The 11752-nt window shown below is 37.0% G+C and overlaps 1 protein-coding gene across 2 annotated transcripts; it reads right to left on the bottom strand.

Annotated features, from left to right (window-relative positions):
* Positions 1-1011: 1011 nt before the first annotated feature.
* Positions 1012-9566, bottom strand: nrsn1 (neurensin 1). Of its 2 annotated transcripts, none has more exons than XM_077576561.1 (6): positions 9452-9566; positions 6208-6323; positions 6040-6132; positions 3837-3955; positions 3551-3738; positions 1012-3046 (listed from the first exon to the last, which is right to left on the bottom strand). In XM_077576561.1, exons 2-6 carry the CDS (start codon positions 6304-6306, stop codon positions 2943-2945), a joined length of 603 nt encoding a protein of 200 aa, XP_077432687.1. In that variant the 5' UTR covers positions 6307-6323; positions 9452-9566; the 3' UTR covers positions 1012-2942. The 2 variants fall into 2 exon arrangements, with proteins under 2 accessions (XP_077432687.1, XP_077432688.1); XM_077576562.1 differs by having other exon boundaries at positions 6208-6326; positions 9452-9547.
* Positions 9567-11752: the final 2186 nt, after the last annotated feature.

Genomic DNA, 11752 nt, shown 5'->3' on the forward strand with positions numbered 1-11752 from the left:
TAATTTTATTGCAACTCATCAATTTCCTAATCAGACCGAACAACTACCCCCAAATGTATTCATTAGAAGGTGATAATTAATGACCGTCACTGTATAATTAAACTTGCGTTACTATTCCCATTACATTAATTAGTATAGAATGATATGGAAGAATTTGTAATGTTTTTCATCAAATCCAAGTACCTGCCTCTACATATAATGACATATTTTTAGATTGTATGTGGGTGATGGCTTTCCTTTCTCTCATCAGCAAAGTTTCTTTATTATTTGGCATCCATCCTGTCCAGGACTCCAGGTGTGTATGAGTCATTAGTGCGTGTGTGTGTGCGCATACGTGTGTTTGCTCCATGACTCACTTCTGACTGCTCAAGGTGATGGTCCTCTGGGTGCTATTTCCAGATATGTCATTAATTCTGTCCTATCTAGTCCAGTGGTCCCTTTCAGTGTGTGCACATGTGGGTGTGTTAATGAGGCCTCAAATAGCACACTTATCATCCTATACATTGCCTTTCGAAATGACCCTGCTGATGGATTACAGTGAAAACTCTACTCCACGCTAATGAAAGCAGCTCACGTATGTTATAGAGTTGTATAGTGGTAGTAGTAAGAAAGAGAGGGAGAGAGAGAGAGAGAGAGAGAGAGAGAGAGAGAGAGAGAGAGAGAGATGGACCGACCAACCGACCAACCCCAAAAACTGCATGATTGCTCAACGATTGACATTACATCATCAAAGACAGCAAATCATTTTCAACACTTTAGATTGGTCAATAATTTGGGGAAAAAAATAACACCCATATCTGTGGACTGACCAATAGCATAGAAGTATGTTTATACTGTATACATATAAATATATATTTTTATATTTTGTACATGCATGCGCACAGTGCAAGAGAATGAAAGACGGACAGAGAGAGAGAGAGAGAGAGAGAGAGAAAGAGAGACATGCGGAGAGAGCACAAAGCTTGCCCGTTGTATGGTTCTGCGTAAAGGTGAATACACTCTTGCACAACATTGGCCAGCATATTTAACTTTTATTATGTTTGAAAATATACTACATAATATAATACCACATTGTTGATATTGACTTCAGTTGTTCTTTATGCATAATCCCCTTGGAGAATACATTTACATCAGAAGACACACTGAATGTCTAGACTAAACCTTGTGAACAGTTTTCTTGAAAGAATAAAATATGTGTTCAAGAATAAAAATATGTGTTCAATATGTAGCGGCTTTTGGACAGTAAACGAATGATACCAAACACACATTTTACAGCATGAGACTACTAGTGAGCACATTTATTGATCACCTGCTGACTCTCTCATTCAACATCCTGTTTTATGGTTTTTGAACAGGATTACAGATTACATGTGATTGGGTAACATTTACAATATCGATCATATAGCTTTGTGGTTTGTGTGGTTAAGAAAAAAAGAGTCATAACAAAATCACCACTTGTAAAATGAAAAAAAAAATGAAGAGGGTAGTGAACAGCTAGTAAAAGGTGAATTTACATGAATATTTTCATCACAAATTTAAGTTTGTTGGTGAGTCCTACATCATTGATACGCAAATTAAATAAGAAAAATGTTTTGTGATAGTGTCTTATTCCTATAATGCAGAACAGCATAAAAAAAATCTTAAAATGGTGTAACTTGATCCAGTGAAAAATTGCACAAAGTCAATTCATTGTAAGATGACCATTTATGAAAATGTATCTGTAAACAAATCCTTCAGACATTAAATTTGAGTGACGATACAACTTTCCTTAAAGAGTGGTTTTCTTTTCAAACAAAATTCAAATTAGGAGCTCAAAACAACTCCAGGCCTGGATGTCCTGGTAACGAAAAGCCAGAATTGCGCCATAGAGTGGCAGGTTGAGCAGCATCTTATTTGCATGAGAACAGCAAGTCTAAAACTAGGGCTGGAAAAATAGCATGAACTGGCAGCATACTGCAATTCTTGATCTTTGGGATAATTTGACCAACACATGGCTCTATTTTGGTTAAATTAGGGAAATGGGAATTGTATGACCTCAGGGGTGGTTAAATTTTAAGGTTCCACTGTAGTTCAAAGATAAGGAAAACACAAGTTTAAACATGAAGTTCAAACTAATCGCAGAAACAATTTAACCCATGTTTCATCCCTGCTGTAATACAAACAAGGTAGTATATGACAGAAATACTGTGTCTTTTTAAAAGTACAATAACCCAACACTATATCTAATTGATGAGATATGTCAAAATCTGTGCTTTTCTTTTTAATTGACTGACAGTGATGTGGAGTTTCTAACCCATCCAATGTACCTTTCATCAGGGATCTTTACTCAAGACGACAAGGTCAAACATATCAGGAGTAAATGTCACACTTTCAAGTTCGTTCTGTCTCATTCATCTAATTTGCCCTAATGTTCACAATGATCTAACATAGACTCTCATAGACTCTGCTTTTTCTTAAATGTAGACAGTATAATGTAATGCTGGTGATTTTATGAGCCTATATTTACAGTATATGTCATACAGCTGTGATTGGTTATTGTGGCTGACGCTTTGGGCATTGTGAAGTGGCGGCTAAACATCGATAATGCCTTACTTTCCTCCTCGACACAATGAGAATCCACTTAAAAGACAAATGTTCACTTGTTCAGTGGCTGTGTTCTATTGATTTGTTCTTGGGTTACTTACTTTGTCTCACTTGAATTTTTTATGGCTACAGCTCACAAACTTTGTGTTTTGTCTTGTAAAAAACTAATACACACGAAATGTCAATTTTGTAATCTTAGATTTTTTTTTTAGAAGAGTTGGCCCTATCAGTCATGTAAGATGACCTTTTAGGTGATAACATCTCTGCATTAATGGACATACACGCAGTCTACTCACTCAAAAGCTGCACACCCATCACTCAGCAAACAAACTAATTTTTCCCCTTCAAGCAGCCTGCTGTCAGGTTTCTGACTTTGGGGTTACCGGCTGGACGTTCTGGACTTTGGAAAGTGTCACTGGCACCTTTCCCTCCCCAGGGGTTGGTGCTCTCATTATGGGAGTACCTGTGAAAAAAAGTTTATGTATTGTGTGAGTCATATTTTAACTCATTCACTGCCATTGACGGCTATTGACGTCAAAAATTAATTTGAACTAGTTCTGTTAGTTTAACTTTTTTTTTCAAGAATATGAAAACCTAGAAAAACATTTTTTATTGTACATTTAGAACAGATATACAATTTATGATTAAATTATATATTAATTATTAAAATTATTTTTTAATCACCTGACGCGATAAAAAAAGAAAAGAAAAGATTATTAAAAAATGAGCAGGGTCAGGCAATACATTTTTTTAATTGTAATTAATTGTATGACCTCACGAGTTAACTCGGGATTAATCACACATTTTATATCTGTTCTAAATGCACAATAAAAAAATTCTAAGTTTTCATACTCTTGTTAACAAAAATGTAAAAAAAATGTTAAACTAATAGAAATTGTTAAAATAAATATTTGACGTTTATAACCGTCAATGGCAGTTAGTCTCTTGATAGAGAATTAAACCTTACCGACTGTTGAATGCAAATCAGCCAACCGCTCTTTAAACTTTTGCTGCAGATATAATTCCTCTTTGGAGTAGTTTTTGGCAAAGGCAGACAGCAGGAGACCCACAGCCATGGAGGTGCCTCCCACACAGAACAGCACAGCCCCAGTCAGCTTGCAAACATCCAGCGCACGGTTAAAACTGACTGCCTGGCTGTTGAAGAACAAGAAATGTCGAGATATTATACAGCAACATGCATCCCGTCATATTATATCATCGTTATATCGTCTGTTCACCACGGCATGGTATACCTATCCACAAAAAGAAGATCCTTTTCACCAAATGCTTCAATCCTAGCTGGAGTAGCATATCCCACGATAATGACAATCAGGCCTGCAAACAAGATGATGGTGCCAAACGCGAGACAGACCTGAGGAAGGAAAAAACAAAGAGAAAATATTTGCATATTATGTATAAATTAGGAATGCACGATAACCACGTCATTTGTATCGCTTCAAGCCACCTGAAATACACTAACGTTGGTCTGATTAATGTCCCTTTAAGGGTTTGCTGCTGCCGCATGACGTGGGAGGTAAAATGGCGCCGCAAGTTAATGAGTAAACAGTGAGCCATTTGTCAACATGGTTTGGCGACAGGGGAAAAAAAAGGTTGTACACACACAACCCAACAACCAGCCAAAGTCTCCTCGACTCTAAAAACAATATTTATTACAAATTTTGAAATATGGGGTAAAAAAATGCGTGAGTGAATGCACCAGTTGCTGATTCCCATTCACTTGAATGAGAGCCACAACCGAAGCTCCCTCCATAGTCACTTGGCCCGACAGCCGTGGAACCGCCTCAGGGCCAATGATGATCAGGCTGTGCCTTTTCCTGTTTACCTTTTACCTTCGTTGCTGGATACTATAATCGTGTGGATTTAATCAACATTGAAGTACAATATAAATTGACGAGTTCCAGCGACTTTTACCGCACTTTCAACATCCCAGACGAGATGTTGCAAGTTCAACTAGCCGGAACTCTGTGGATTGCTGTCAGCTCTGGTGAGCGTGGAGGGTGGTGGAGGCAACGTAAACAAGAGCGGGGCAGCCGAGCCGAGCAGTAGCTAAGATAAATGGCTGATAGTGAGGATAAGTGATTCAGAAAATGGATGGATGAACTGATGGTAAAGAAACAGCCATGGCTCTTTGGAGTGCAGCTATATTTTATATTGTATACTGTATATACAGCCTTGGGAAGTAACGGAACATATGTTCCGGCGTTACGTAATCAAAATTGAAAAAAAAAAATACAGGAAAAAAAACATGCAATCAGATTACAGGTACATTTATTAAAAATGAGGATTACTTCGAGGGATTACAATTTTTACGATGAGAGAGAGTGCGAGAGAGAGCAAGAGAGAAAGACAGAGCGAGAGACAGAGCAAGAGAGCATGTATGCGAGAGAGAGAGGGACCGTTGCTACTGGAGCTGTACATGTCGGGAAGTTGGGGAACTGTCGTGTCCTCGACACACGGGCAGTTGGCAGTTTAAAAAAGCTTCACGGACGAGAGGAGGGAATGGCGACTGGCATTCGCTGTTTGGAATTTACTCGGCTTGCTGAAGGACCGAAAGCGAGAGTCTAGCGGCATGCAGCTTTTTTGTTATCCCGCTAGCCTACAACCATAATTTGAGTTACACCTTCCAAACAAATCTTTCTCCGACCAATTCACAATTTAAACATCATACATAAAATATACACGGCTAAACTTGTGACTGGGAAAAAAGTTCATTTTGTAGTTGATGTCGCGCATCGTCATCCTCGTATCTATCTATCTATCTATCTATCCATCCATCCATCCATCCATCCATCCATCTATCTATCTATCTATCTATCTATCTATCTATCTATCTATCTATCTATCTATCTATCTATCTATCTATCTATCTATCTATCTATCTATCTATCTATCTATCTATCTATCTATCTATCTATCTATCTATCTGTCTATCTTTCTGTCTATTTATCTGTCTGTCGGTCTGTCTAAACTGTGAGGTGTGGATGTGTGGTTGTTTTTTAGTGACAGCTCAAAAACAGCATATGGCCTTCAATCGATCAATCAACCTATGTATAGCCTACATGCTTTTTAATGGATGTCAATTACACAAAGATTTTGTGCTATTTGTAGGCTGCCCGGGTCCCTATCACCCGCAACTAGCAGGGGCACATTGTATAGAATATATATATGTATATATTGTCGTGATATTTATTTTTATTTTGTCCTTATGAGCATGCTTGGTATTGGAGTAATCCAAAAGTAATCCAAAGTAATAAAATTGTATTATGGTACTTGGATTACGTTACTAAGTAAATTTTTTAGCAGGTAACTTGTAACTGTAACGGAATACATTTTACAAGTAACCATCCCAACCCTATATATATATATATATATATATATATATATATATATATATATATATATATATGGCGTGACCAAACTGATATTTAATCTCACCTTCCAGAGTAAAGAGCTCCACCTACTAGGCGATCTCTGAATCTGAAAATCTTCATCACGTTCCCAGATGGAGGCTGTGCACTCCTCATAAAACTGGATGAATAGACATAATACTTCATTTAAAACCCATCTCTCACGCGTTCTCTTGAGGAAAAATGTTTGTTCTACCTGGTGCAAGTAGGAGCGGACGCCATACTGCTGGCAGTTCCCACTGGCTTGGGCTTGCTCGCCGTGTTCCGACCCACAGATCTCGGAGCAAGACGCCATCCTTCACATCTGTCTGCCTGCTTGAACAAATACAGATGGTAATGCATGAATGAATCCACCCACCCACGGAGTTTTTCACCCCCTGCATAATACACATGCTCATATGAATACATTTATGCATTCATAAACACATTTACCCCCACGCTCTCGCATAAAGTTATATAACAGGTTGAAGCTATGCATGCAAATGCATTCTCATTTGGTGATAAACGAGCCGTACACTACTACACCCTTTGCAGTATTGTATAAACCTAAAGAGGAGTAAACTCACATGTGCACTATATTATTTAATATTTCACTAAAGTTAGTAGTTCCTTAGTGGGACAAAGTGTCAGTGAAAGCATTTAAAATCATTCACACTCAGAAATGACATTTGAATGAGACTAATGACATGATCTCCCAAAATAAAGCATCATTAACAAACCTGCTCCTAAGATTATATCACTAACATCCAGAAAATGATAATCCTCTCTGAAACGAGGTGACAATAGTCCTGAATATCGAGACAATGTAAATGACAGATCAACATTTAACATTCTTCACTTTCACCTACGTACATAATTGTATTTGTGTTCATTTTTCTGTTATTCATATTTATAATCTTTCAATGTTAGCAACAGAAAGAAGAAATAAGGCTACAATCTTTAATCTCAGATCGCCTTGAGATACGAGTTTAAGTTGTTCCCGTGATGACACTTGTAAATCAAAACACTCACATTTCAAATCATCTTCCTCCACTGAATTGAATGGAAATACAATTGTTTAGAAAATGGTTTATATTTTTAATGAGGAAAAAAAATAGCACTGTACAATAATGTACATTATAAAAACAATTCAATTGAATTTAGAAAATTAAACAGTTTGTGCATCCTGATTTAATGCTGCAATCCAATTAATTGTGCTGCTCTTTCTGGCGTGCCCATTTTAGCCAGCAGCTTGGAGGCAGTGTAATACATGCAAGTCATTAAAACACAAAGATTGAAGAATAGTAGCTACTTTTACACTAAATGTAAGTGAATCAGTAAGATGCTGTAATATTTATAAATTTTTCATAGAAGATAAAGAATATATATGATTATTGATATTTTAGCGCTTTTCATGTCTATTTGTTGCTTAAAGTGGTATAAAACAGCAATTCTCAATGCTAACTTTTAGCATGTCAATGCCATTTTGCATTTTTTTGTTACAAGATTGTAAACGAAAAGCTTAACAGAAACTCACAGTCGGCACAATGTGAAACTATTCAAGTCAAACTTATTTAATTCAAGAGGGTTTGAGCACATCTAGAACTACGTTACATGAAAACATACATGAAAACAACAAAAACAAAAACAAAAAAAATGCTCGGCGAGAAGGGGATATCCTTCTTTCTGTGTTTCCAAAGAATTAATCATGGCACACACCGTACATTGTACAGTAATACTCTTTGCAATCTGACTGAATTTCATCACTCACTTCCTCCACACATAAATGAGAAAAATGATGTTTCATGTTTTTGTCAGCTTCCTCGAGCTCTCTTCTGCAGTCTTGGTTGAACCAGAACCAAATTATATGGTGTGTAAACCACAGTAAGGGGGCTGGAATGTTGATAACATGCCTCTTAAATGTTTTTTTTTCTTGTTCATGGCAAAAATGTAATGTAAATGTAAATCCAAAAACATTAATCTTTGTTTTGTGTTATTGCTTGCTTGCTTGCTTGCTTACTTGCTTGCTTGATTGATTGGTTGATTGATTGATTGATTTTTCCGGATTCACACAAAAAATATTTCATACTAGAGCAGATTAGAACAAATCACAAACGAACACATCAAAATGATTAAAGTACCGTAAACAGGAAATAGTTAACACAGGTAATGTTCCTGGAATTTGGCTCAAATTGTTGTTTGAATATCAAGTGTTCAAACCAACTGGATTAAATGTGTCACAAAGTAAATGTATACATATACAGTAAATTGAATGCTGAACATTTAAATCTGATTCAATACAGTTGCATTTAATAGAAGTGCAGGAGGACATTCCTTGTTAAATGTCAACAGATCCCTTACAAAACTGATCAGGAATGGATGCCTCATTGCTTCTCAACAACAGCATTAAACAATTCTAACCCTAATGAATATTAACCTTTATTTTGATGAATATATATAAAATTCTTGCATATATGTGTTTTATAATTTGAATATTTTTAAGAATTTTTAGCTACCATGCAGCAAGTTTGGCATGCAAAATAGTCACACTCAGTACTTAAACTGAAGTACGGATTGTGTCAAAAAGTCTCCAGCGAAAAATACAATACTACTAATATATCAACTCTGGTACTTAAAAAAAAAAAGTGTACCGACTCTGAAATGTGCCTGAGTACAAAAGTAATTTGGTATTAACATTGGCATTTCCCCTTTGTTTATTTATTTATTTAAAGTAAGGTGTCCAAATCTGTTGTCAAATGTAAGGAGCAAAAGTAAAAAATAAAATAAAATAAAATAAAATAAAATAAAATAAAATAAAATAAAATAAAATAAAATACCTAAACAATCTACTACTTAAGCAAAAACAACAAATTTGTTGTACTTTATCGTTCCCACCAGTGCCATCCAGCGTTGTGTGTGAGCTGGCCTTGGTGCTGAGCGCCATTATCCCAGCATGAAAACACACACATGCGTACGTAAAACGTGACGTTCGTCTGAGAAGAACAGACCTCGAGCATGCGTCGTCCTTCCAACCCCGATGAGCCATAGCCTACGTAGATCACACGCTTTTCAATGACATTCAGAATGAACTGAATTGACGAAATCCGCTCGACTGACTAATTCCCAGCAAGTGGAAACTGTCAGCCGTTTTTTTGGGCAGGATACGTCCAAATATTTGCGGAATAACTTTTATTTTATTTAACATGCACGCGTTCGTGTTACTGCAGTTTTGAATTTATACGACGAAGTGACAGCACACAAGTTTAAAGCGGACATTTCCATCGACAGATACGCACTAACCAGATGTGGACGACATGATTAGGATTTAAGCACGCACGTACGCACGCACTCATTTTTATCTGAACACGCGCGCGTCGACCTCAAGAGTAATAACATAGTCAAATGAGCACAAATGTTGGTTCCAAAATAGTATTTTAAAAACAAAACAAAAAACAATTTACCTGTCATTAGCAGCACGGAGAGCGATGACTCGCTGCTGCTTGCTCAGCCGGCTCCCATCACTCGAAAGTCTCTCTCTCTCTCTCTCTCTCTCTCTCGCTCTCTGCTGCGCATGTGCCAACTCCTTGACAACATCATGATTCAGAGCCGTATATAAATAACCAGGCAATGGCTGGATGGCACTGGTACGCGTTCAAAATTCAACAAAACAGGATGCATGATTCAAATAGATAGATAGATAGATAGATAGATAGATAGATAGATAGATAGATAGATAGATAGATAGATAGATAGATAGATAGATAGATAGATAGATAGATAGATAGATAGATAGATAGATAGATAGATAGATAGATAGATAGATAGATAGATAGATAGATAGATAGATAGATGGATGGATAGATAGATACGAGGATGACGATGCGCGACATCAACTACAAAATGAACTTTTTTCCCAGTCACAAGTTTAGCCGTGTATATGTTATGTATGATGTTTAAATAGTGAATTGGTGGGAGAAAGATTTGTTTGGAAGGTGTAACTCAAATTATGGTTGTAGGCTAGCGGGATAACAAAAAAGCTGCATGCCGCTAGACTCTCGCTTTCGGTCCTTCAGCAAGCCGAGTAAGTTCCAAACAGTGAATACCAGTCGCCATTTCCTCCTCTCTTCCGTGAAGCTTTTTTAAACAGCCAACTATAGATAGATAGATTGATAGATACTATCTATAGCACTGTTTCAACTGTCAGTGTCAGGGCAGTGTGTTCCTCCCCCAGCACATTAATTTGTTTATTCATTAATTCAACACTATTGATTATTGCCCTTTCCCCACAACTTCCCAAGAAGTTCCCCTCCCACTACAAGAGCTTCTTGGACAAAATGAAAGCAATGAAGGGACAGTTTTTTTCCACAACTGATAACATTTTCTTGTCTTTTGATTGCAGACATCTGCTGCAACTAACTAAATGTAAAAAATCATGCATTTGTGTTTCTATTTACAGTAATTAAAACAATTCCTCCCCAGTTTGTGTTAATCCCTGCCATGTACTCACTGTCATCACACAAACATCTAAATTATATGAACCAAAGAGAACCAGAAGATCTCAAAAGCTAAAGTAATTAACATTGATCAGTCCAGAAAGGGTTACAAAGCCTCTAGGAGATTTTAGTACTCCAGTGTACCTTGGTGATAGCCATTCTCTACAAATGAAAAACATGGAACAGTGGCAATCAGCCAACTTGCAAAAAATATCCCAAGAGCACAGTGATGACTCATCCAGGAGGTCACAAATGAATCCAGGGCAACAATTAAAGAGTCCCAAGGCGAAACACGCTGCTCACCAAAAAGAAAGAAAGGCTTTCTTACTTGTGTAAGAAAAAAAAAAATATCTGAATGAGTCTGAAGAATTTGGGGACAATTTTCTATGGACTGATGAGACAAAAGTTTTATTTTTTGAAGGCGTGAGTCAGTACATCTGCCGTAAATGTAACACAACATTTAAAAAAAAAACAAAAGAAGAATATTATTTTTTAATATTAATCATACTAACAGTCAAACATGGTGGTGGTGGTGGTTTCTGGGACTGCTTTGCTTCTACAGGACCTGGACGACTTGCTGTGATTGATGGAACCATGAAAATAGCTCTTTACCAGAAAATGCTGAGGTAAAATGTTAGGGCAGCACTTACTGACCTCAAGCAAGTGAACATCTGAGTGGCTTAAAAAAAAAATCTAAATGGAGGTTTTGGAGTGGCCAAGCTAAAGTCCGTACTTGAATCCTATTGAAAGGAAGATGGGCCAAAAATATTTTGTGATGTGAATGACTCATTGCCAGTTATAGAAATTGCTTGATTTCAGATGTTGCTGCTGAAGGTGGCCCAAGCAGCTAATAGGTTTAGTGGCCAACTACTTTTTCAAGTACTTTTATATGTTTAAACTGCAGCCTCTGTTCACATTAATATCCTGTTTCTGTTGTTTTATAATTTGGCAGAATTGCAGTCAATGACACTGCAACTACAACAACGGGACATATCTGCGGAGACAGATGTCTTCCGTTTAAGTCGAGTTGCTATGTGATTGCTCATGTGGTGTGATCTGAGTCTCTGTGGAGCAAGGTCCCAAATCTGCTGTTGTCTTTTTGTCCTTTGACTAATTACTTGTCAATAAAGCTTGTTCAGCAAGTAACTACGGCTTACATCGTCATCCGGGGGTTGCTTTAACAGCAGCCTGTCATGAGCAATATATACAACTCCAATCAGAATGAATTTTGAGAATTGGAAAAATGTGTAGATGTATTCATTTGTAACA

Source organism: Vanacampus margaritifer, chromosome 9 (assembly GCF_051991255.1).
Source record: "Vanacampus margaritifer isolate UIUO_Vmar chromosome 9, RoL_Vmar_1.0, whole genome shotgun sequence".
Lineage (NCBI taxonomy): Eukaryota > Metazoa > Chordata > Actinopteri > Syngnathiformes > Syngnathidae > Vanacampus > Vanacampus margaritifer.